The 26,942-nt window shown below is 41.9% G+C and overlaps 2 protein-coding genes and 1 long non-coding RNA gene across 8 annotated transcripts in view; 2 read left to right on the top strand and 1 right to left on the bottom strand.

Annotated features, from left to right (window-relative positions):
• Positions 1-2,255: 2,255 nt before the first annotated feature.
• On the bottom strand, positions 2,256-8,076 carry LOC115305907. The gene is made up of 3 exons (XR_003915080.1): positions 7,997-8,076; positions 6,482-6,660; positions 2,256-2,342 (listed from the first exon to the last, which is right to left on the bottom strand). It is a non-coding gene; the product is annotated as an uncharacterized LOC115305907 (long non-coding RNA).
• MS4A12 (membrane spanning 4-domains A12) lies at positions 3,292-16,645 on the top strand. The gene is made up of 7 exons (XM_029955994.1): positions 3,292-3,386; positions 6,409-6,688; positions 9,451-9,588; positions 10,185-10,242; positions 11,948-12,057; positions 16,177-16,287; positions 16,489-16,645. The coding sequence occupies exons 2-7, from the start codon at positions 6,425-6,427 to the stop codon at positions 16,570-16,572; spliced, it is 765 nt and encodes a 254-aa protein (XP_029811854.1). The 5' UTR covers positions 3,292-3,386; positions 6,409-6,424; the 3' UTR covers positions 16,573-16,645.
• Positions 16,646-22,627: 5,982 nt separating this feature from the next.
• The window catches only part of MS4A13 (membrane spanning 4-domains A13), a 62,041-nt gene continuing 57,726 nt past the window's right edge, over positions 22,628-26,942 (top strand). For all 6 annotated transcript variants that reach the window (XR_003900383.1, XR_003900384.1, XR_003900386.1 and 3 more), the window contains exons 1-2: positions 22,628-22,950; positions 25,062-25,180. Coding sequence is in view for 2 of the 6 variants with exons in the window: in XM_029915425.1 (XP_029771285.1) it covers positions 25,127-25,180 (54 nt within the window). In the remaining 4 variants the exon portion in view is untranslated. The remainder of the gene's footprint in view (positions 22,951-25,061; positions 25,181-26,942) is intronic.

Genomic DNA, 26,942 nt, shown 5'->3' with positions numbered 1-26,942 from the left:
TTTAGTAGTTGTTAGCTACGTCATCATCATAATGATAGCAACTACCATCACATATCCCTTGTTTAGTTGGAAGTTCATTATCTACTGATATAATTCCTTTACTTTCTCCAGAGACCCTTTCGGTCATAGGTCACATAATTGCAATCCCACATCCCACGGGATACCATGAGCACAACCTTCTCTCGGCTAGTGGAGAAGATCACTGAAGGTAGAAAACACATGTTCTGGGGTACCTGGGTGGCTCAGTCAGTTAGGCGTCTGACTTCAGTTCACGGGTTCCAGCCCCGCATCAGGCTCTGTGCTGATGGATGGCTCAGAGCCTGGAACCTGCTTCAGATTCTGTTCTCCCTCTCTCTCTCTGCCCCTTCCCTCTCTCTCGCTCTCAAAAATAAGTAAACATAAGAAAATTCTTTATTTTTTATTTTTTTAATGTTTTTTTATTTATTTTTGAGAGACAGAGAGAGACAGCTCGAGCAGGGGAGTGTCAGAGAGAGAGGGAGACACAGAATCCGAAGAAGGCTCCAGGCTCTGAGCTAGCTGTCAGCACAGAGCTCGACGCGGGGCTCAAACCCACGAACCATGGGATCATGACCTGAGCCAAAGTCAGAAGCCGGATGCTTAACCGACTGAGCAACCCAGGCATCCCAAGAAAATTCTTAAAAAATAAAATTAAAAAAAACACACATGTTCTGGAATACTTATATTTCCTGGTAGCCCAGAACTCTGAATCCTGAATAATGAGTTCCAAATTCACTTAAGAAAGCTTTTTCTTCCCTTATAAAAATGAAGTAAGCATTTTATTTCAACTAACTCATAACATTTGCCACCTTTCTTTTAATGTTAAACTCAGTTTCACAAGAATGTTTCTAAGCTAGTGAGGCAAAAGGCATTACGAAATAATGCTGTATCTGTTGCCCTCCTGGAAGGTAGAGATAGATGGAAGAAGTAAGAATCAAAATAATACAGGAAAGAATTGCATCCTCAGCAGCACCAACTGCACACTGATGAGACCAGGAAGGAGAGAGAACACTGTAGAAGTCTGATTCGGTAAGATTTACTGCAGGGAGGCGGGTCTGGAGGGCCACAGGAGAAGGGAAGGCATTCTAGGTTTAAAAAACACCATTTTTTATCACCTTTCTCCTTCTGCTGTCTGAGTCATGTTAGTCATGTGATACTTTGCCGGACAGTCCCCATGACTCTGTGGTCTTTCTAAAACAACGCTGATTTCTTGTTCCTTGAATCACCTTCAGCCTTTGAGCAATGTTATTGCCTGAAACTGTCACTTTCCCAAGCTCACAGTGTTCATAAATCTTCAGTAATTCTTTTTCCATTTTAGAAAAACACATCAAAATATAAAACCACAAGAGAAACAAAACCTTCAATAATATGTATGGGGAAGGAAACAACATAAAGAGGAATCTGTATTCACTCAACTAATTCATTCGACATACGTTTAATAATCTTATCATAGTTGAGACGCTGTACAATATGCAGGGCTGGAGATGACACACGGGTCCCTGCCCAAGGATCTCCACCCTCAAGGCATTCGGGTGTCGTTGTGAGACAGACCTGAAAATAAATAACTGAAATTTTATAGGGCACTTTCCCAAAACAGAATAGCATGTCACTACTAAGAATTACAATACTGGGGCGTCTGTGTGGCTCAGTTCACGATCTCATAGTCCATGAGTTCAAGCCCTAGGTTGAGCTCTGCACTGACAGCTCAGAGCCTGGAGCCTGTTCCGATTCTGTCTCCCTCTCTCTGCCCCTCCCTGCTCGCACTCAGTCTCTCTCTCAAAAATAAAATTAAAACATTAAAAAAAAAAAGAATTACAATACTGGGGTGCCTGGGTGGCTCAGTCAGTTAAGCTTCTGACTTTAGTTCAGGTCATGATCTCACAGTCTATGGGTTCGAGGTCCGCATCTGGCTCTGTGCTGACAGGGTGGAGCCTGGAACCTGCTTCAGATTCTGTGTCTTCCTCTCTCTGTGCCCCTCCCCCACTCACGCTCTGTCTCTGTCTCTCTCAAAAATAAACATTAAAAACAATTCTTTAAAAGAATTACAATACTTTGGAGTTTACTAGCATGAAAAGGTGTTTATAAAATATCAATATAAAAAGTCAGGATACAAAATGTATATGCATTATGATCCTAATTAGGTGACTTTACAAAATCATAAATGTCTCTATGTACAATATGTACTTACAAACAAAATATTAAAAATCTAAGTGAAAATATTATCATTGATTACCTGTGGCTGGTGGAAATATGAATACTTTTTTTCTTTCTCCTCTTTTTTCTTATCTACATTTTCCAATTTTGTTCATCTAACTTAAAAGGCTCTGAAATGCAATAGGATATTGCACTAATGAGTATCAGAGAAAGCCAAGGCGCTGGAAAAAATGAGCACTTTAGCCTGTGTGGGTGTGTCAGAAAGGTTTTCTCAGGACAAGGGGGAGGAAAGTACGAAAGCGCAGCCTACTTCCAAGTTTACAATTGGGCCTATGTATCCACTTGAGGTGGAAGAGAGTCAAAGATAGAAGGAGTTTGGAATTAAACAAAAATAGGAGATAGGTTGGTTTGAAGCAAGGATGTGAAAAGTGCCTATAATAACCAGATAAACATCTCAGACTGAGACAGAACTTGGAGAAGAAAAAGAGAAAGCAGACGGGTGCCAAAGGAACAGAGTAAGTCCACTGAAACATCTCTGTCTCTCTCTTCCCCCAAATCAGCGGGCATAAACGGCAAGGCTGGTAGGGTTCTCTACAGCATCCCATTCTCTGGGCGGGGCAAACTCTAAGTTAGGCCAAGTAGGTAAATGAGGGAAAAGAGGCCATGAGAGGGAAGAAACAGGGAAGAAATGAAATAAGGGGAAAAATGAAAAACAGGACAGAAGTGTAAAACAAGGTCAGGATATTCACAAGGGGAAGCTGTGCCCCATTGCGAGCAATGTGATGACAATGCGGCTACCGCAGGACCACAGAGCACAGCAGAAACACTGCAGCCCTGCTTCTGTACTGTTTTCTGATTAAGGCGCTTTGATATGGGGGGAAAACAAAACGAAACCTGGTGAGGAAGCTCCCTCATTTTCACGAGGTCAGTGTTCCTAGTTACGTGTGCACAGGGCGACGCTGTAGAAATAATTTAGGACTCGCTCCCCCTGTGTGCTACAGCCTCCTCTCAACGCTAGTCATCCTCACCCTGTAATGTTAACCATGAGGTTTGTGCAGAAGGAGGAGGAAAGAAACTAGAATAAAGTAAATGGTTCCAATTTTTATTTGCGACAGTCCTGGGCTTTTGGTCTCATCGGAACTATTTTTGATGTGTTCTTTGGCTGTACAAAGAATCGCAGTGGCTCTGATTTTTAGAAGAAAAGACAACTAATAGTAAGTATCTTACCAACGGTCAAGAAAAAAAATTGCACACAAGGTGCTATTGATAAAAACAGTCATTTCCCTGGTTTCCCTTTTTTCCCATCATTTTCAGGATTTTCTTCATTTCAACTGGATTATTAATTATTCCCCTGAGCACTTTCCTTTCCCTTTGTACAAAGCTATGTAAGTGGGAGAGCTGTTTATACCTTAAGTCATTTTGGTACAAGGTCAAAGGATGGAGACCGGCTCAGCTCTTTGATCCTTTTGCTAAAACCCGAATTTGGCTCCATAAGAATGCATCTCAGACTAGCGTACTCATTATAAACTATTAATAATCTGGATTCTGTATGGAACACACAGGCTTTGGTCCAGAAAGCAAATAGCAGATATGAAATCAAAAAACTGTTGATAAATGAATGAAAAGCCTTAAAGTTTCTTATTAAATTTCTCAGTGAAACAAACAAAAATAACAATCAACAGCAAAGGAAGGAAGTAATGACAGCACATCCATGCAGAAATTATTTAATTGCTGTAATACTTCAAGGAAAAAAAATTTAAGAAAAATCTTGTTCTGGTTAATTACTGAACCATGAGCCCCCATCTCCTATCTGCTTGGTCTTGACATTGACCTTTTGAGTTCAAGCTCCGTTAATACACTTTTCATATGCCCACATCCACTTCTTAAACCTAGACTTTGGGCTCTGATAATAGAATGATAGCTCCCTTTTGTCAGGCTCCAGATGGGCGCTGTTCCAACAGCTTCACGGGAGTTAGGATAACCCGGTCTTCACACCTGCCACTCTGGTGACATCCTTAGTCTCATTTCATAGCTGAGACACAGGGACTAATAACATGGATTTGGTGAAGAAAGCTGCTCCAGGCCCCAGAGGTATTACAGGGGCAAACTGGGGATCAGGGAAATAGCAGATTGGCAGGGCCTGAGCACTGAATAGTCACAGGGACCACATCCACGGGTCACTCGTGACAGAGTTAGAGGGAGTCACTCCAAGAATCACAGCTATGATACTGTTTATTTTGTTTGTTTAAAATAACTTTTTGTAGAGGCGCCTAAAGGGCTCCAACAGTTAAGCATCTGACTTCAGCTCAGGTCATGATCTGGCTGTTCATGAGATCAAGCCCCGGGTTGGGCTCTGTGCTGACAGCTTGGAGCCTGGAACCTGCTTCATATTCTGGGTCTCCCTCTCTCTCTGCCCCTCCTCTGCTCACAGACTCTCTCTCTTTCTGAAAAACAAGTTTTTTAAAATTAAAAAAAATAACCTTTGTGAATAAAACTTTGTTTCCACTCTGAAAAATGGGAAATTGCAATATTAAATATGTCCATGATCAAAAGAAGCTCTAACAGGTACAATTCTAACTCCTTAATACTCAAAGTAACCCTATAAGGAAGGTACTCCTATGATCCTCATTTTACAGACAAGAAACTAAAAAAAAGAGAGGTTAACAAGCTTGCCAGAGACACAGAGCTGACATCAGAGCCGGGATTCTAATCCCAAGTTCAGGCTCCTCACCATGACACTAGACAATCCCATCTGTGCCTATAATAATAAGTGCTTAACAAAATGTTAGCTCTCTAGACAGCTCACTTGAGACTGAAGAGAGGCCTTACCAGCTTAATCACTGAACCATTAAGAAGTCAGTCTGGTTTGTAAAGTCTTCTGAATGCATCAGAAGATGGCAGTTTTGGGGAGCCCGGGTGGCTCAGTCAGTTAAGCATCCAGCTTCGACTCAGGTCATGATCTCACGGTTAGGGGGTTCGAGCCCCACATCAGGCTCTGTGCTGACAGCTCAGCGCCTGGAGCCTGTCTTCAGATTCTGTGTCTCCCTCTCTCTCTCTGCTCCTCCCCTGCTCATGCTGTCTCTCTCTCAAATGTTTTTTTTAATAAAAATAAAAAAATAAAAAAGGAATCTAAGGACACTGAACTTTCTTAAGTATCATATTTTTTCAGGATAAATAATACTTGCTGTCCATTTGTAGTCATGCTGGTTGATTTCCAACAAAAGTTTCTCCTCGGCCACAAAGGACCTGAGATACTCTGTGCTTCCAGAGGACAAAAATGAACAGGGAACCTCAAGAGTATTTTTTCCTAAAGAACAAGACAATCGATTTAATTGGCCATATGTGAATGATCTATTTGGAAAGGTAGTGACAGATCATTTTAAATCTTGGACTGCTTTTTTACCTTGGCCCCTGTATTAGTTTTCTATTTATTGCCATAACAAATTACCATAAACTTAGTGGCTTAAAACAAAACAAATTCACTGTCTGGCAGTTCTGGAGCCCACCAGTCTAACTGAGCTAAGATCAAGGTGTGGGCAGAGCTGCATTCTTTTCTGGAGGCTCGAGGAAGGAATTTGTTTCCCTGCGTTTTCCGGCTTCTCGTGGTGACCCTAGTCCTTGGCTCCCAGCTCCTTCCTCCATCTCCAGGGCCAGCAGCAGGGCACTTCTCTGACCCTGCTTCCATCCCCACATCTCTTTCTCTGACTCTCTTCTACCTCCCTCTTCCACTTTTAAGGACCCTTGACCGATCACACTGGCCCCACACAAATAACCCAGGAAATCTCTGTTTTTTAAGGTCAGCTGACTGTCAACCTTCATTCCATTTGCAACTTTAAATCCCTTGTGCCGTGCAACCCAACCAATTCATGGCTTCCTCCATTAGAATGAGGACCTCTCTGGGGTAGGGAAGGTGCATTATTCTGCCCACCACCATCCCTTCCCTCCCTCTGTTGTCCTTCGGAAGCAATGAACTCAGAGAAGACTAATATACACAAATACTTCACAAAATTGAAGAATCATTGGAAAACAAAACTATCCCTGTCTTCCCCTCCTTTGCTTCCTTTAAATGACAGGATGTAAAGATTCCAAAGTCAAATGAGGCTCATGTTTACATAGGTTGTTGTCACCCACTATTTGCTCACTTGCTCTACAATATTAATGCAGAAAACTGACACTTGACAAGACTGCCTTTCATTTCTTTTGTGGGTAAATTTACCAGTTTGTTATGTTTTTTAGTACTTAGAACACAGTGATGTCATCCCAGCCAACAACCCAGCCTCAAAAGTATGAAACCATACTCAGTCCTTACCCACCAAGCAACACCACGACTCTTGGGTCTTCACAACCTCTGGGTTTCACACACCCCGGACACCAACCTCAGAGTGGTCAGCCTCCCTTCTTCGGGGCTCCAGGAGTCCTCACCAATGGTCAGCAGGGCCAAGGACATATACAAGTGGTAAGCCCAGCTACACGAGCAGCGACCACAAACTTTAGGGAACAAGCAAAGATACTAGGGGTAAGTCTACTTACTACGAGAATCTTAAGTGTGCATTTGCAAGGTGTTATTGTGCTAAGTTATCAGTGGAGAGAAGTTGGTGATCTCATGAACTACACGTCCAATCATTCAAAAGTTCTGAACATTTCCCTAGAAACTGTATAGTGAGGGATGTAAGTGAAGAAACGCAAAAGGGATAAGAAGTATGAGGCAGTGAAGGGCAGGGGTAGCAATTTCAAGCTGATCAGAACAGGCTTTCCTTAGAAGGTGACATTTGAGCAAAGACAGGAAAGGAGGAGCAAGCCATGCGGATATCAGGGCAGGAGCTTCCAGGTAAAGTTGGAAAGGCCTTTGGAGGAAAACGTGTGAAGTGTCTGGAAAACAGGAAGGAGGCCAGTTAAGGAGAACAGTCTGGTGGAGGGAGGTGGGACTCTCAAGGAGGGCAGAGGGGATGGGGGCCGGACCCTGTGAGGCCTGGAGGACAGAGGTCGTGGGTTGTACTCTGGGCGGAAACAGGGAGCCACTGGAGCGTTCTAACTGGTAACAGAGAGGTGTTCAAGGGAAAGACTCTAAAATGATGGTTGCCATTTTGTAAAAGTTCCAGTTGGGAGAAGCTAATTCTTTTCCCTGAAGACTGTACATCGGTACTATTAGTCACCACCGGTCACTACAACAATACAGGGGGCTCAGGGGGTGGGACCTGGAGCATCTGCCCCAGCGGACTCTGAACTGGAAATGGTTCTGTGGTCAAAACTCCAGAGTGAGTTAAATGACCAAATTGCTAAGTCTGGCCTATAGGCAAGTTTGGTTGGTATATGGTCAGCCCGGGTTATACCAGGGGGAGACCAACATTAATCCAACATCTAACTGCCATCAAGATGATGGCAAGGGTGAGGATAAGAAGTTTGAGGTCAGATGACTGAACTGCTGCTCTAGAGAAGAGTCTGTAAAAACCAAATATAATAGGAGATTACGGTTGGCTAAAAGAGGCTCATGCATGAAGTTCTGTGCAAAAGTGTGGTATGTGGATGGATGGATGTTTAGTAGTTTTTCAGGGAGAAGGCTCATAGCCTCCATTAGTCTGAATTTCAAAGAAATTCTTTATTCAATGAAAATATTAATCTCTTTGCACTGTTTAAGAAGGTGTGATTTTTTTCCCAACTCTGATTCCACTTATTAACTTAATTGTATTCAATAGCAAGTTACTGAAGAAATAAACACAGCAATCTTTGTAGCTGCCATCTTCTTGGGCAGATTAAGACATAAAATTGGGGAAGAAACAAACAGTAAATCTACAGTTAACTTCTGGCCCTATCTAACAGTACTTACTTCTCACAAATATATTTATCCAGGATGAAGGAAGGTGCTCTAAGAGGTACAAAGATATATTTCCCATTTTTGAGAATATGTCTTGGCCAATAAGAAAATGTTTGCATACCTGTGATTTAAAAAAAACAATATGAATAAGTATAAAACCAAGTAATAAGGTGTATAATCTATATCATAAGATAAAACAGGAATTTAGGAAGACATAAGAGAGCTTTTGTTGACCAATATAATCAAAAGATCTCATGGAGAGGTGAAGCTGAACTGTTAGGGAGGCTGGATTCAATAGGTAAGACACAAGTTTTGGAATCAATTTGTTGTCTTAAATTTCCAGATCTGCTCTTCAGTAATTGTATGACCTTCGACACTACTGTGTTCTGAATGTCCTCCCCAAATTCCTATGTTGAAATCCCAACTCTAAAGGTGACAGTTTTAGGAGGTGGGCCTTTGGGAAATGCTTATTAGCTTCTTAGTTCATGAAGGTAGAAGCCTCCTGAGTGGGACTGGTGCCTTATAAAAGAGGCTCCTAAGGGATCCCTAGCCTTTTCCAATACATGAGAACACAGTGACGAGTCCCCTGCTGTGACCCAAGGAGCCGGTCCTCACCAGAAGGCGACCACCTTGAACTTGGGACTTGCCAGCCTCCAGAACTGAGGGCATAAATATCTGCTGTTTATAAGCTACCCAGAGGGTAGCCCAGTATTTTGTTCCAGCAGCCTGAGAAGACTAAGACAGACAGCTCTGTGTCTCCATCCAATTGGTGGGAAGATTATATGAAACAATAAATGTGAAGTGTCTCGAATATTAACAAACACATATTTAATGACCTGAAAATTCACTGCCTTCATTGCTATTTTCCCCCCTAACCAAGCAAAGCATAGGTCCATCTGGAACAGCCATAAAAGTCAGAGTTATAGCATTTTTCCTAGGGGCCTCTGGGTGGCTCAGTCGGTTAAGCATCTGACACTTGATTTTGGCTCAGGTCATGATCTCACAGGTTCGTGGGCTCAAGCCCCATGTTGGGCTCTGGGCTGACAGCGTGGAGCCTGCTTGGAATGGATTCTCTCTGTGCCCCTCCCTCATGCATGTGTGCTCTCCCTCCCTCTCAAAATAAATAAATAAACTTTTTTTTAAAGCATTTTTTCCAAGAGTCTCTTAGAAGCTCTTGGGGGACACCACTGCATGCTTAACCAGTGGCACCTTCTGAAGAACTCTCCTTGGGCCATCCTTATGAGCCTCCCCAAATACCTCAAACAAGGCCTCGGCCGGGGGCCAGGCTCCAGTGTATGCCACAATCTTCATGGCCCAGCTCCTGTGGTATGGGCACGTATGCATAAAGGACACACAGCATCTGGACAAAGTTGACGACAAATAAGGAACAGCAGCAAAGATAGTGACGCCTCATTTGTGCCTGAAAATGAAGAAGCAACCTTAAAATGCCTGTTTTCTTTTTTCAGGCAATCCAGATCCTGATTGGACTGATGCACATTGCTTTCGGAATTATTTTAGCTTTAATGAACTCCATTTATGGACTGGTTTTTGGATTTCTGTCCTTTGCCTTTATTAGCGGATATACAGTCTGGGGCGGCATCTCTGTGAGTAGACTACTAGAGCACCTCTCCTGCTCAGTTTACCAAAGACAGCTATCCCAAGCCTATGCAACAGCTCAGTTTTTCATAAGCCCTGCAGCTGATCTGCTGTAAGACTGAGCCGCAACAGCTCTGGTTGAGTATAAAATAGGAAGGGCTCCATTTTAACCTGCAGCTTAAACTCGTGTCCTCAAGTTTACTCTGATCGAGTAACCAACAGGCCAAAGGTTTAGTTCCTGATGATGTTTTAGATGGAAATGTAAGTACTGGGTGGAGGGAGGCAAAAGGAGGTGATCAGAAACATGATTAAAATATGCAAACAATCATGACAAGAGACGGAGCTGTGAGCTCCGAAGTCATCAGATATGGTAACGCTCACAAGAGAATGAGTTCGTTACATGCGAGAAACTAAGGAGATATTAAGAAGGGAAACGTCAAAAGGAAACAATCTCAGAAAGTTACTCAGGAAAATGGAGAAGTAGGAGAGGAACTTTTGATGGGGAAACTATATGAACATAAATAGACCAATCGTTCTTACTAAGAAAGAAGCTCCCAGGACCGAAGAACCCACCTTTCACAAATCAATGTGTCTGTTTCTGCAGTTCATTGCTACTGGCGCCCTCTCCATCCTGGCGTCCAAGCAGTTTTCCCCTATTCTGGTAAGTCAGAATGCCTCTACTTTCTAAATTCTTTGAAAGATTCATTTAATTGATCTGGAGAGGAAAACTGAGAAAGTGGATTCAGAAACTGCAAAGGGGGAACACTTTCTCCAGAAAATATTTCTACCGTTTGCCTCCATGGTTATGTGTGCCCCAGCACGGTCCACGCAATTTGCCACTCGGAAATGGCAGAGCCCCACGTCCTGACTTTCTTAGCTCACAAGCGTGGGAACTGGTAGAGGTGAGGGTTGTAGCTGTATCCTAAAGGCTCTCTGGCTCCAACAGGTTGCACTGCATTAGGGGAACTCCAAAGCAGAACATAGGAGCCAGGAAATACCCACCTGCCACTTTGGTAGCAAAGACTCTCTTATTCATTTGCCATTTCTCAGTTCTGCCTTGCCCTGTATTTTTATTTTTTTATTTGCACATATCCTATTTTTACTCAGATGTGACTTTTGTTTTACAGTTTGTTAAATCATCACTGAAAGCCCCAACTGGGTACATAAAAGGTTTATAAAACCAATCACTGAGACAGGTCTTTCAACTCTCTTGGCCACAGCTCTCCACCTTTTGCAACTTCCTGGTCCTCTTTAGGAACAGGAGCGGGAAAGCGATGTGCCAAGAAATGGTGACAACTAGAGTAGAGGTGGTTTCAGGATTCTATTTAATCCAGCACAAGAGGAAAGATGGGAAAATGGGACCAGAGAGTCCTGCTGCTCAAGTTCTCCTGGACCAGACACTACACTAGACACGAAACACTAGACTACAGACTAGACGAAATGAAACTAAAATCAGTCTAATCTCAATTAACCACTCCTGTTGTAATCTGAAAAACAAAATAAAGCACCCCTTATCTGCATCATTTATGGGTCCCTCCTTCTAACTGAAGCTGTCCAAGCACCAAATCTGTCCATTTGGAGAAGACAGCTACTGAAATGGTACCTGAAGCAATTTTTCCAGAAGCACGTTAGAGGCATGTGGGAGACCCTCAGGCAGGCTGAAGCTCTTGTGAATTCTAAAGAACAAACTCAGCCACTGCTAGCAAGTCAGCTGAAGACTTGGCTTCCCAATTAGCCTGATGCGGGTCGAAATCTTCTCATAGAAACGGAGGAAAATTTTGTACTCTACCCATACGCCTCTACCCACAAAAGACTAATGACTTCCTCGTTCTCAACATGAGTTTGTTTGGTTTTTTTAACTAGTCCCTACAACGACTTCAGGGTTTTCATCAATTTCTAAATTTATCAGCAAACATGTTTTTGCAGACATGCTTTTCCATGTATGTAACATTGGACACTTTGCTGTCCTACTGCCTATGGTGGCTTAAGAGTTCATGAGACCATGTACTTAAATAATTTCACACAGTGCCTGCCACAGAAAAATGCTCACTGATGGTTAATTTGTTGTTTTAGTACTTGAAACAGGGCACACGATCATTATTGTGTGTGAGGCTTTTAGACAGACAGAATGGAGGAACTTCAGCTTTGTATTATGTACATTTTCCTACAGATTCTAGAAGTACACTACATTCATGCTGCATATGGCATGGTGTTCATGAAATCTCAAAAAGGCAGGGGGAGGAAGTCATTTCAACTTCAAATTTTCAAGGTTTCAAGGATTGGAAGCCATTATATTTAACTGATTCTTATTTCATTTCATTTCTTTTCTCCTACATATGACTTCTTTTTCCTGTCACCTCCATTAAATTAAAAGCAGCCTGGGAATGAACATTGTCAGCACGATCTCTGTCTTCATCGGAGTGACCCTGCTGCTGCTGGACGCGAGCCTCAATGGGATCCTTAACCAAGACTACTGGGTAAGAATCCCATCATCTACCAGACATCTCCTCTCTGGCCATTCTCACACCTATCTCTCAGGGGCCAAGATGGCAGAGAACTATAGAGGGGTATCCATACTTCCTGCCCACATCTCTCAAGTAAAGATGGACTGACTCAAAGGACTCTGAACCTCAAGATTCTGGGAGGAAAGGAGGCGGGGTCTACTAGGAGGCCAGCCTCACACCTATCTCTCATGACTGGAGAGTAGCACCACTGCCACATCACGGGGTCTCTAGGACAGTAGAATGAAGTGGAAGAGCTACCCTCACAGATGGACCAGGGCAGAACAGGCATCCTCTACTGCTCGTACTGTGGGTCACATGAGCAATGTGCCCAGACAGTATTTTCCAGAGACGTGAAATTCTGTGTAAAAAAAGATAGTGAAGCTACTGAGTACTTTCATTTTAGACTGAGAATGGGATGAGGGGAAACTGGGCACAATAAGGATGCTCAACTTTCACTAGAGAAATTCAAAGAATGAAGCAACTTCAAAATGAAGCATGTGCCTCTCAGTGATTCTCAAAACAGAATCATCCATTCATTAACCTAGTTGGGCAAAGCATGGACTCTGACCATTATCCCAAGAGCAAAATGTACAGAAGTGCTTATAAGAAGGCAAGAAGATGGTCAGTACAGTGGAGTGAAGCAAGAACACAATCTATCTCCTCTGTAACACCAAACCAAAGAACACAAATTACTCAAAAATCACCATTTAAATTGGCATCCAAGTGAAAAACCAAATGATTCTGCTGTGTCTTGAGGTGGCAGGGCATGGCTCCTGACCTGGTTTCTTACTCCCCAGAAACAAAACTAAGAAAAGCAGGAAACAAAACTATACAAAGAAGTCTTGCCAATGCTCTCCAATCCAGAGCTAAGAAGACTTAGGTGAAGAGCAGGCAATTCTAAGAAAATATAAAGCAAATCCTGAATGCTAAAAGCCTTTGTGTAGCCCTGGACCTCAAGAGAATTAGGAAAGGTCACCAGCATTAACATCTTCCAGTGCACCTCGACAACATGGAGGAATGAGCAGAAATCCACAGGAGCAGAATATACCTCTGACCTTGGAGCAAGTGTTAGCACAGGCATTTCGCAAAGGAGAAAGAAATCAGGGTCCACATTCATGAGGGAGAATTGTGCTCAGTGCCAGCTAAGCTACCTTTCTCACTGCAACAGCTGCATGGTTAGCATTCAGCAAAATGTACAGAAAACTGTATCTAGTCCTTAAACTGAAGCTGGAAACAAGGAAGACAAAGTGGACATAGTTAAGTAGAAATAATAATCAAGGAAAACTCATCCATACTATATCTGAACAAATATAAGGACTGAATATACAGTTGTTCACTTGAAGAATGAGAAAACTGAAAAAAAAGTGGTACGGAAACTATCTATATACGTCAGAGTGATTAAAGGAAGAAATGGAAGGAAAAAAAAAGAAGAGGAGAGGAAAGAAAACTTAAGACTCCTGTGGGTTAATGGGTCAGCAGAAACACTGATGCCTATCATTTATTTTGAATAAAAGATACAATTCAACTGATTAGAACAAAGGACATCTCAGATGATAAAATGGATGCAAACACACGTGCCTTCCCTCTTCCTCACAAGATGTGCCCTGGTTTGATGGAGATGTGAGTCACACAAATGAGGAATATGCTGAGTGTCCTCATTCTCACGGTTAGATTCCTTACTAATCTGGGAAACCACTTTCTCAAATTTTAGCTCAAATTCCTGCCCTCTGAAAGAATGACTCTACTCTGTGATTAACACATAACCTGGCTCTTTGGTTTCAGGTACTGGTATTCAATTCAATCCCAGGCATAGGCTTTTCAGTTTAACACAGAGACAACAAAAGAAATTTCGAAGTAGCAGGTCAAGCCATGTTATACCATATCATGTCAGTGGTATAGACAAAAAAAGAAAAAAAATGGAAGAAAACATTACCCAATTATCAACAGAAGATTTCTTATGAGCATTTTATACTACTGAAAATCATTAATAAGAAAATAAAATGGGGGCACCTGGTGGTTTAGTCAGTTGAGCATCCGATCTTGATTTCAACTCAGGACATGATCCTACAGTCATGGGATCAAGCCCTGCATCAGGCTCTGCTATGAGTGTGGAAACTGCTTAAGATTCTTTCTCCCTCTGCCCCTCGCCCCACTCATGTGCATGCTCTCCTTCTCTCTCTCTCTAAGAAAAGAAGTGACAAGATAAAATAAAAAGAACTGTACCACTAGAGAAACCAAGTACAAACCATTATAGATCTAATAAAGAAATCACACACAGCAAGAAACAAAATGGACTCAGAAAAAAATGGTCTGTAATCTGTAATCACAGTTTTCACAGAAGAAAATGACAAATATATTAAATAGAAAGAAGATGATAAACACAGAAGACAGGCAAGTTTCATCCAGCGTAATAACGCTTGGTTTCCCTGAGTAAAGAATCCAACATATGGCCCAGAAAAAAACAGCATCCAGGGATACTGAGAAAAAGATCCTGAACTAAGAGAATAACTGAATGTTTACATTGAAAGGGAATAACCTATCTGGCAGAAAGACATGTAAAATAACTGAGAAAGATGACATAGATATAGACTTGTTAAGATATAAAGTATAACAACGGATTCGTTAAGGTTTTAAGCAGAAAAATCCAATGTCATAACATTTTGGGTGAAAAGAAACTGTGAGTCAAGAATAACACATCCAATAAAATTCTTGTATGAGACATATTCAACCACACATGACGTAAATGAAATCAAGAACTCAGAAAGGCAGGGAGAAGCTGTGCAGAAAGATTTTTGAGGAGCACTGAACCAATGAATTATTCATCGGGACCGTAAGACTGGACAACTGGGAAAATGACAGCTACAGGAGTGAATATAAAGCTTTTAATGTTAACCTGCCCCCCGCTCCAAAAGACATGAAAGGTGACATAATCACCAAAGACTGAAAGGTGAAGGGAGGCAGGACAAGAAAGATATCAAATAAGAGTGTCCAATCCCCTCATTCTTCGTAAGCGATCATTTCACGCTGTCTAAAATTGAAACCGGAAGGTTTAAAATGACTTCAACTTCTTCATGGATTTCATACACTTTTAGTTCTAATTTTAGCAGACCTAATTTACTTATTTCTATTCTTTTTTTAAAAAATTTTTTAACATTTATTTTTGAGAGAGAGAAAGAGAGCGAGTATAAGTGGGGGAGGGGAGAGAGAGAGGGAGACTCAGAATCCGCAGCAGGCTCCAGGCTCTGAGCTGTCAGCACAGCGTCCCCCAATGTGAGGCTTGAACTCAAAGATTGTGAGATCATGAAGTCTGGCACTCAACAGATGGAGCCACGGGGGTGCCCTATTCTTTTAAAATCAAACAATACTTTCAAACTTCAAAACAGTAAGTACAAAATAATTCCACTCTTTGAGAGTTCTTGCTGTCTCACCAGGCATCCATTTTTCGATTAGCCTTTTGGCCTCTCCAGAGTTCTAGAAAATTAGGCATAAAATATTAATTTTGCTTATTTCTAGGCAGTGACATTAGGAATGATTGATTGTTTTCTATATGGCTTGATTTTTTTTAATAAACAGGTAACATTCTTATAAAAACAAGAAGTCCATTGCAAAGAAAACAATGCACTTCTTTTCTAATGTTTCTAAGCAGTCTGCTGGAGAAAAGGAAAGCCTTGTTGCATTTTAAAGAAAATTCAAGGGGCACCTGGGTGGCTCAGTCAGTTAAGCGGCCAACTTCGGCTCAGGTCATGATCTCGCGGTTCGTGAACTTGAGCCCTGTGTCGGGCTCTGTGCTGACAGCTCAGAGCCTGGAGCCTGCTTCAGATTCTGTGTCTCCCTCTCTCTCTCTGCCCCTCCCCTGCTCACGCTCTGTCTCTCTCTGTCTCTCAAAAATAAATAAACATTAAAAAATTTTAAAGAAAATTCAAAAATTAATTCTCATTTCCTTGAAACAAGCATCTGGTGACACTAGAGAAACAATCATGGAGTAAGTTGAGCAAAAGCAACGACACATTTGATGAGTCAATAACTTTTTGAAGCCTGCGTGAAGTCCTCCTGATTAGTCAAAATTTCAGTGTGTTTTTTTCTTGATTTCAGCTTTCTGGGAGAGGAATCTCAGCCATGCTGATCATCTTCTCTGTCTTGGAGTTCTGCATAAATTGCACTATAGCCCGTTTTGCCAACCAAGCCATCACCAAGACCAACAAGGTGAGCTGGGCTTCTTCTCTGTAAAATAATTGGAGTATGTGCTGGAGAAATACGGAAAAGTGTCAGCCAAGTCCCACTGTGGGTTCACAAGAGTGCACTTTGTCCTTGAGTCCCTTGGGTCATGGGAGGGAGCAGGGGCGTGGGACCAGGAAGGAACAGGATTGTAGTAACAACAGTGCTTCCTGTATTTACTCTTTCCAGCCTGTCCTGGTTATTCCAAATGTGTTTGCAATCAGTGCCTCAGCTCGTCCCAGAAGTGACGGCCACCTCGCGTATGCCACTTAAAACACAAGAGAGCACTGCCCAATCTCATGGGGTTGAACTGCTCATGCAGGGTCTTAACAAACTGTCCTCTACAGTCCACGATGATTGCTAATCTTGAAAGACTGTATATGAGATTTTTCCTGGTTTGTCACTATTGATAACTACACGTATTTTCCTGCCGCTGTTTCTTCCCACGTACCATTACCGCACTGGTGAGGCGAAGAATCAGAAGACCGAATACGGTTCACATTATTTTGCACGTTAGTATCACAAGCCCTGCCTCCTGGGTGGCGACAAAGCTCTGTTATTTACAGAGTATTTTCATGTACATCAAACTCATTTGCAGTGGGATGATAGCAAGCCAAGGATGAAACACGGAGGGAGTTTTACTGGGGTTATGGCTATTTTGTCTCTGAAATGGGACAAACCTCAGCATGTTTAAAAGCCAATGGGAACAATCCAGCTAAGATAGAGAGCTGCTTAATATATTAGAGAAAAGGGATGACTGTAGTGTAAGGATCAAGAAATCAGAAGTATATTGGGGAGCATGGCCCAAGTGATGAGGAAGGGTGGTTTATCCACATAACAGAAAGGAAAGAGATGTCACTGTTGCAGGTATCAGCAGGTTGGCAGGAATGTACCCAGGATGTAGGAAGCTCCCTTACGACGTGGTCCTTGTGTCATCCCTGTCAAAGCAGAAGTGAGGGGGAGCCTAGGTGGCTCAGCTGGTTAGGCCTCCAAGATCCCAACTTCAGCTCGGGTCGTGATCCGCGGTTTGTGGGTCCATGTCCCATGTTGGGCTCTGTGCTGACAGCTCAGAGCCTGGAGCCCGCTTCACATTCTGTGGCTCCCTCTCTCTCTATCCCTCCTCTGCTTGTGTTCTTTCTTTCTTTATCTCTCTCTTTCTCTCACACAAATAAATCTTAAAAAAAAATTTTTTTAAATAAGCAGAAGTTGAGGTCACGCCCAAGGTGGGGGCCATGTGTAGAATCAGAATTTGCACAGAAAGGGTGATGTTAGAAAAGTCAAGGAAATGGAGAATAAACTGATCAGAGAAGCAGAAGAGGACAGCCAGGCTATACTGAAGGCACAGCTGAAGTGGTGCTCACAAACTTGGAACATGAACCGAGGGCTTCAGCAAGGCTTGGGCTGCTTCCGCTGTGAGTCAAAATAGAGTGCCTACTTGGTTTCATCCAGGATTGGGGTTTTGCAAGGCAGGATGATAAAATACCAAAGGGGCAGAAAAGCATGAGACACTGCCAGAAGTATTAGTGAAATGATGGACTACGGAATCTAAACTAGATTAAAAGAGGAAGAAGGAAAAAGGACAGATAGATTGTTCAAAAATTGTTACCTGCCTCTCTCCAGAAGAGCTGTTGTAAAGACCCAATAAGATAACATCATGTGAAAGTGGTTTGGAAACAGCAAAGTATTACCCATGTTTGAGGTTTCTGGATTATTTTTAAAAGCCAGATGGGACAGGGGCACCTGGGTAGCTCAGTCAGTTAAGCGTCCGACTCCTGATTTTGGCTCAGGTCATGATCCCAGCGTTGTGGGATCGAGCCCTGAGTCAGGCTCCGTGCTGAACGTGCAGCCTGGTTGAGATTCTCTCTCTCCCTCTGCCCCTCTCTCCTGCTTGTGCCCTCTCCCTCTAAAAATAAACAAAATGAAAAGGAAAAATATTAAAAGCCAAATGGGACAAAATGTATAGGGAAAGAGGAGGCAGAGAAATCGAAATCGAGTAAGAGGCAGATGAGAAGAATGGAATTTTTGTATCAGGGAAAGCAGATGTATTATGTCAGGTGAGTATTACATAGTTCCAAATTTCCTGGTCTGCCTGGGTCCCAACTACTTAGCAATGTGGGTGATCAGGAACACTGTGTCCTTCACCATGAAGTTCAGCAGGTAAATGAAAATAAAGACATGCACCCCATGGTCTGAGGGCACTAAGTAGTGCCTGGAGGGGTGGCATACTGTAAATCTAGCTAAACAATTTAAAAAGTAAGACTTGCTTTAAGGAAGAGAAGGATGTCTAGCAAAGCTGATTCTGAAATAAATTGCCATCAAATATATTCTATTTTTCATTTTACTTTAGTAGCAGTAATAATGATAGTAGCAAATATTTAGCACACTCTATGTACCAGGTACATGCCAACCACTTAGGTAAAATTAATACGTTGAGTGCTGACAACACCCCTGTGAAATAGGTACTATAATCAGCATTGTTTTCTGAGGGTTTGAGTGGCTCAGTCAGTTAAGCATCTGATTTTGGTTCAGGTGATGACTTCATGGCTTATGAGTTCGAGCCTCCTGTCAGACTCTGCCTGCTTCGGAGTCTGTGTCTCCTTCTCTCTCTGCCCCTCCCCTGCTCCTACTGTGTGTGTGTGTCTCTCTCAAAAAGAAATAAACATCAAAAAAAATTTTTTATACCAGCATTATTTTCAGATGAGAAAACCACAGCAGAGAGATTAAAAATTTGCCATTAGAACATGCAGTTCACAAAGATGCAAGCATAAACCTGAACTCTAGCAGTCTGCCTCCCAAGTCCAGGCAGTGTTCCTAATCCCTATTCCCACTCTTCTTATGGTCTGGGGTAGAATCAGAGATTTGTAGCTCCAAAACAAACAAACAAACAAACAAACACGTTTCTCTACAGTAAACCTGTAGTCCACGTGGACAAAATAAGTTAAGGCCTTTTACAGGGTAAATAAAAAAAAAGACTGCTTACCTTTGCAACCTTAACAATGCTGTACGTGTAATGTTCTTATTTAGTGGATTCATTTTAAACAATGCAATCATGTTTGTATGCAATCGAGGAAAGCATTCATTCATTGATTCACTCATCAAAGAGCTAATGAGCGCCTACTCTGTAGAAGGCGCTGTTCTGTGTGTTTGAGAAAAACAAAGCTTCTGTTTCTTGGATTCTTCTATCATTTAAGTGTTAGACTTCCTGTGGAAAATAAAATCAAGTACGTTTAATTTTACTTTTAAATTGCCTCAACTTTCTAAAAATGCAGCTGTGATCTGAGACCTGAGAAAGTGACTGGAGTAGAAATAGCAAACCCTAGCATAGAAGTCATATGCCTCCTACTCATCCTAAATCACTATTTGAAAGCCTTATGGATCATTCTGGATGGATCCGTGATGATCTATGGATCATCATGGTCATTCTGGATTATCTAAAAACATATTCATTTATTCATTCATTTGCTCAAAAAAATGTATTTTATTATTGCTTTGTGATGCTATCGACCTGAATGTCTGAGGCCCTCACCTGGGCCCTACCACACTTGGCAGTGTGGGGCACAGGCATGTGCCCTCTTGTCGAAATCAAGAGTTGAACACTCAACCAACTGAGCCACCAAGGCACCTCTTTACGGGTGAATTTAAGAGCAGGATAGAGCACCTGGGTGCCTCAGTCCATTGAGCGTCCAACTTCGGCTCAGATCAGGATCTCAGAGTTCATGAGATCAACGCACTTCAATCCAAGAAAATTAAACTGAAGAGCAACTAACCACAGACACCCAATGAGGCTCTCCCAAATAAGGCAGCGGTCTAACTACAGCCAACCACATAACTTCCTTGCTTTGCTTCCACATCTAGACAAAAACCCGTCTCCTAGCTCCTGCGAATGGAGTGCTCCTAACTATGTTCTATTTGGTGTTGCCCAATTCAAATCAATGTTTGCTCAAACTCCTCAAACTTTTAATGTATCTCAGTTTACCTTTAAACACATGTAAAGCATATAACATATTGCCTGGACAGAGGAAATGCAAAAAAAAAAAAAAAAAGCAAAATAAATTTTAAACTATTAATTAGCATCTCTAACGAACTGAATTTAAGTAATAATGCTAATTATATGTAAATTAAAGTCTACTACATATGTATATATGTGTGCAACTATGTGTATCCATATACATACTGTATTTTATATAAATATATACTTATTGCACATCTACAATAAACTCAGTTGCTTAGTTTCCCTAGTGTTAAACAGATTTATTTCCATTTTTCTTAGTAGAATAACCTAGTTTACACAGAGGAAGTATCTGTTTTCTCCCATATATAAGTGAAATGAAATACCTCACAGCAATTTAGACAAAATATTCTATCAGGGTTTATAGCCAATAAGACCCAAAAATGGTCTTAACAATGTTATATCAAGAAGGATAGAAGCCTCATCACATTTCCTCATAATTTTTTTTAAATTTTTTTGTGTTTATTTTATTTTGAGAGACCGAATGTGAGTGGGGGAGGGGCAGAGAGAGAAGGAGACACAGAATCTGAAGACAGGCTCCAGGCTCCAAGCTGTCAGCACAGAGCTTGAGGCTTGAACCCACGGACTGTGAGATCATGACCTGAGCCGAAGCCTGATGCTCAACCAACTGAGCCACCAAGGTGCCCCTCCTCATAATATTTTTGTAATGTCTTTGTTATCCTTGGAACCAATTCAAGGGAAATTAACAACATAACCTGCACGGAGAAAGAGTTTAAATGACAAAAGTTAAGAAATTAAAAAAAAAATTAAGTCATATTGGATGCCATACCATGAGTGACTGCTTCTTTATTGTTGAACGATGCAGAGTTTTGAGAACCAAGTGACAAAAACGAGAATGAAATTAATTCTGAATTTCTAAGCCCAGTTTATGGGGACCGAGAAAAATAAAATTGGTTTACTGATCTGTGATCTTATCAGAGGAATTAAGAAGAACCAAGGAACTTTGCGTATCCCACAAATTGACCTACTCATCTACTCCTGCCCATGTTCATACTGAATACATATGAATATGTACTTGTATTCACTGAATAAATATGAGTGAGTACAAATTTGGTCCAAGAAAATCCTCAAATCCAAGATAATTTCCTTTCTTAAATGAAAAGAAAAGATCTATCGCTTCTCTCACCATCAATTAATCATGGCAGCAAATTACAATAGGGAACCATCTCATCAAAACGGACTCTCATTTCTACAAAATCCATAATCCTGACATTGATAACACATTCAAGTGAGTTCCTCTTTCTATAGTGCATAGAATGCTTCATATCGTCTGATCACTCTCTGCTGACACACGTAAAGCACAAAACAACAATCTTAATATTAGAAACTGAAGTGCTTTATTAAAGCACTAAAACAAAACCTTCAGTGATACACTGGCCAATACAAGACGTAAAGGCATAAGAATAGCCTGGACATATTTTCTTTTCTTTTAAATGAGGGGACTGTGGAGTCACAATGCAGGGAACAGAGCTGTGAGGCTAACAGTACAGTTACTGAGTTTATAACTGATTTTCAGGCTATAAATGATCCCAAAATATCTTGCTGGCTTTAACACATACTTGTAATCTGCCTTTGGCAAGAACGGGTTTTTAGTGGCCTTTAGGCAATTTCCTTACAAAAGAAAAATCAGTCTCTGTTTCTGAATGTTTTGCTCATTATCATTCACTAAATATTTACATCCCAAGCTTGAATTTTAATTTTCCCAAATACCATTGTAAATTTTCCCGGAACAAATGAGACTTCATAACATTCAGTCATTCCATGGGTGCAGGAAGGTCGGCTCTGCAGCGACTTTACTGCCTCAGTTAAGTCATGGTAATTGCATAATGAGAGAACCTGTACTTGTCAGTTAATTCAAGACCAGATTTTTTTGCTTAAGGTTTCCCTGAAAGGTAAACTCACCTCAGCAAGAGGATCAAAAAGTCATTCTGGTGTCTTGCTAGTCTCTTCATTAACTTCCTTCTTTGGTTTCTTATGTTAAAAAAAAACAAACACGGTGGAAGGTAGCCATTGACTCAACGACCTGCCTTTGTCAATAGTTACACCCCCTAAAATGCATTTGCTCTACTATTTTCCTTTGAGAAGAGAGAAGGTGAGGGACTGACTTTTCATCAGTGATCCTGGCCCCTCGTTATATAGAAGCGCCAACAACAGAAATGGAAGTTTGTAAGAGCCATTTCTCCAGACACCAATGGGGTCCGACCACGTGGTCCGCGAGCCCCAGTGAGTCTGCGCAATCAGTCCCACTTCCTCACCCCGCCCTCTCTTCCGCCCCCACCCATACCAGGAGTCTGTGCGCAGGCGCAAAAGGAAGGCACTGCTGCGGCTGCCGTTGGAGGCCCTCGTGGCCTGAGGAGCATGAGGGCCTGCTGGGTCCTGGGCTCCTGGCTACCTCAGTGATGTTCACCCTGCAGAGTCTGGGGGCCGGGCCCTGAGGGCACCGTCGGCGGAAATCTGCCTTTTGAGCCAGGCCTGGGCACTGGCGGGAGGACCTGGACAGGGTGCTGGAGGAGCGCTCCTGGGCAGAGAGACCAGCCCCCGCGGGGATCCCTCTTTCAGTCTCTGCCTGAACTGACAAGGCAAAACTCCATCCTTAGGACCTTGACGAAGTAAAATGAGGGGTAATGCTGTCGCTTTGTTTTTGCGATTTCTTAGGTGTTAAACACCCCCAGGGGGGCACGGAGACAGGTTTGGGTGCCCCCCCCCCCCGCCCCCGCGCCTTCCCTTTTCTGCCCCGCCCATCCTTCTGCGGATGGACAGCCTCAGCCAGTCCGTCCATTTCATTGAGTGTGAGTCCCAGGGTCACAGCCCAGGTGTGGCCCTGGACCTGCAGAAGTGAATTCCTCCAATTCCGGGAGCAAGTCCCGATCATCCAAAGGGAGAGGATACTGTGATGTAGTTTAGGAGAGCACAGAGAGGAGTGTTAACGGACTGGTGGGGCAGGGGAGGCTTCCCAACGAAGATTTGCTGTTGGAGCTGTTGAGGCTGAACCCCAGGGAGTGACTGGGATGAGGCTGGGAAGGTAGGCAGAGAACAGTCCATGGAGGGCTCTATCTGCCCTGCCAAAGAGTTTGAACTTTATTCCGAAGACAGTGAGGAACTGCGTGCCTGTTAAAGAGGGACAGGTGGTTTCTAGACTTGAGCTCTCTGGGACCGTTCCAGAATTACTATGTAATAAGGCAAGTGTAGGGGATGAGGATAGAGTCCTGAATAAGGGCTAGGGGCTCGTCTTGCACGTGGGTTTTTGAATTCACTCGTGATGAGACCACCAGAAAACAAAACAATAATAATTTTTATTTTTTATTCATCTAATTTTACAAAAAGATCTTTAACTGGGTTGTGAATGTCATTCGAAAAAGTTCCAACTATCCTTTATCCAGAAATATATTGCAGAATTCCTTAGTTTCCTTCTTTCATCAATTAAGCTAAGGAATTTTAAACACACACACACACACACACACACACACACACGCACACACACACACAACCTGGTTTTTCTTGGTACTTTAATGAATTACTTCATTAATGTTTTGGGTGGGGGCCTGATGGAGACTCTAATGCTGCTATTCTCCCCAAGTCACTCAAGGCACTTCCACTATCAGCGTTGTGAAAAGAATTTTTCTGCATACACCAAAGGGCTAATTATTTTTTATTATTTTCCAAGCAGTCTAGATATGACTGCTCATTACTTTATATATAAATTCTGCAATTCTGTGTCTTTTACTTAAGCATGACAAAATGATCAGTCTTAGTTACCTTCTAAGCCTATACCCTTTCTTTGGTATTTCTCAAAGGTGGTATTTTAATATATAAAACTTACTATTTATACTTAGATTATTTACATAGTTTTCTCTATTGTCAGTAGCTCTTAAATTCTTACCTAGCCTTTTTCTGTCTCTATAGAATTTGAGACATTCAGAAAACCAATATTTGAAACTACAGACTCAATAAAACAATCAATGAGATTTTAAGGGCATAGGGAATGAGAGATCATTTACTCAAACCCTCCTTTCTGAAAGAACCAAGACTCAAGGTTGAAGGTCATACCTTAGGTGATCACCTGGCCAAGTGCCATGATTCATGTTATAGACCTAAGTATGACCTGTTAGAAGATGTAGGACAATGTAACATCAGTTCCATGAGGGATACAATTATTAGCCAGGTTTTCTGAACACCTGGGAAAAATTCAGGAATAACAGGAACAAACAAAAAACAACAACAAAAGGTCAGGAAAGGCCTTTAGGATTGTGGAAAAGCAACTTTGGTAAGTTGTCTGGTGGCAGAGAAAGTTCTTTCACGTAGAAAGAAGAACTACATAGCAAATATGTGTAGGGGGAAAAAGTCATGAGCCCTTGATGAATTTAAGTACAAGAACTTGGGTTTGAAATGGAAACATGACATTATCAATTGCATTGAACTGATTACGAATTGCAAATGAATTGCAGAAGCTTTATTGAAAATTCTTCAGCACTGTTCCCTGGGTGTTCTTTATCATCCAGAGCCACTGTTTCCTACTCAGGGAAAATAACTGTAATACACCTGTAGTTTTTAGTCATAGAGAGAGACTTTTGACTTACAACAGACCAGGGCAAGCTGATGATGCCTTTACAAAAGTAAGGCACGGAAAGAAGAAAGCTTCAGGGTTGGGGGAGGTGGTTGTGAAACAGGAGGGAACGGATCAAATATTTTCTTTCAAGCAAAGCGTGCATATGTGTTTTGTGTTGTCTTGTAGAAGTTGGCTAATAAAGATATCACCAAAGATTAGAAGCATAGTCATCTAGAGGAAATGCTGGTAATATGGCTCTGTGTAAATGTTCAAAACTCTCTACGGCAGATGGTCTTGTTTTAGGGGTAAGTGAGACTTCACTCTGATTAAATTCAGGAACGCACACTGTTTCCGTTTAGCGAGAAATTGTTCTTCTGTCTGGAGAGGGGCATATTTGGTTAAGATAAAAATAAAAATGGGCCTTTAAGGTTTTGTGTTTTTCAAGCCCCCTCACTTAACATTTGGAAAGCCGTGTAGAATTAATGTTCTTCATACCCATGGTTTATACAAGAGGTATTTACTGGGTGCCTGCTCTATGCCAAATGTGATGCATAGTTGACACACAATGTTACATCAGTTTCAGGTGTACAACATAGTGATTCAGCATGTCTGTACGTTATGCTGTGTTCACCACAAGTATGGCTACCATCAGTCACCACACAATGCTCTTACAGTATAGACTATATTCCTTTTATTCCCGTGACTTATTCACTCCGTAACTGGAAGCCTGAATTTCCCACTGCCCTTCACCCTGAGAAATGAGTTTTTTAAATGCGAATTGTCTTCTACAAATTTTGACTGATCTGCTTCTTCATAAACAAATATGTGCTTAGATATAAGCATACTGACTAAACCTAGATAGAGAGGGTAATAGATAAATACCAAAAAGGAATAAAAGACTTTTTTTTTTAACTAGGAGAGAGATCCATTGGTGATCTCTTTCAATTGATGTCTATGCAATAGGATGATATTAATTTGTCTCTTCAGGTATAGACAGAGTTTAGCTAGCTCTGAAACACCAAGGAATTAGGAAGATCATGCCCTTTCACATCACAAGGAGAAAGGACTTCTCCACTGGATATGAATTTTTCCTCTGAACTTGGCTGCTGTGTAGATTAATTGTCTAAGTCTCCCACCTGACTGTTAAGCAGAGGTTAGCAATCTCTTTGTAGTCGCAGACCCTTTTGTACATAGGAAAAAGGCTCTGAATCTTCTCCCCAGATTCATGTGTATATAATATTCCTTTGCACTCATATTTGGGGGGGTGGCCTATGACCTCCTGGAATCCCATCCATCGGCTCTAGGTTAAGAACCATTTTTTTTTAAATTTTTTTTTGTTTTTTTATTTGTTTTTGAGAGACAGAGAGAGACAGTGCAAGCAGGGGAGAGTCAGAGAAAGATGGAGATACAGAATCTAAAGCAGGCTCCAAGCTCTGAGCTAGCTGTCAGCACAGAGCTCGATGCAGGGCTCGAACCCATGATCCGTGAGATCATGACCTGAGCCGAAGTTGGACGCTTAACTGACTGAGCTACCCAGGTGCCCCAAGAATCATTTTTAAATAAGAAGACCCATCTCGTCCTCCACACACTAGCAGCCTTGTTTCCTTGTAGAGTTGATTTCAAGCTTTGGTTACTTGGATATCTCATAGTATCATATAGGACAACGGCCAAGGAGACGCTTTTTTTTTTAATAGTTTATTGTCGAATTGGTTTCCATACAACACCCAGTGCTCTTCCCCTTAAGTGCCCTCCACCATCACCATCACTTCTTTCCCCCCCTCCCCCCTCAACCCTCAGTTCATTCTCAGCATTCAATAGTCTCTCAAGTTTTGCATCCCTCTCTCTCCCCAACTCTGTTTCCCTCTTCCCCTCCGCCTGGTCCTCCATTAGGTTTCTCCTGTTTTCCTGTTAGACCTATGAGTGCAAACATAAGGTTTCTGTCCTTCTCTGCCTGACTTATTCTGCTTAGCATGACACCCTCAAGGTCCATCCACTTTTCTACAAATGGCCATATTTCATTCTTTCTCATTGTCATGTAGTACTCCATCGTGTATGTATACCACATCT

The sequence above is a fragment of the Suricata suricatta genome, chromosome 11, assembly GCF_006229205.1.
Source record: "Suricata suricatta isolate VVHF042 chromosome 11, meerkat_22Aug2017_6uvM2_HiC, whole genome shotgun sequence".
NCBI lineage: Eukaryota > Metazoa > Chordata > Mammalia > Carnivora > Herpestidae > Suricata > Suricata suricatta.
The sequence above is the reverse complement of the archived record's forward strand: the minus strand, read 5'-3'. Positions and strand labels throughout refer to the sequence as shown.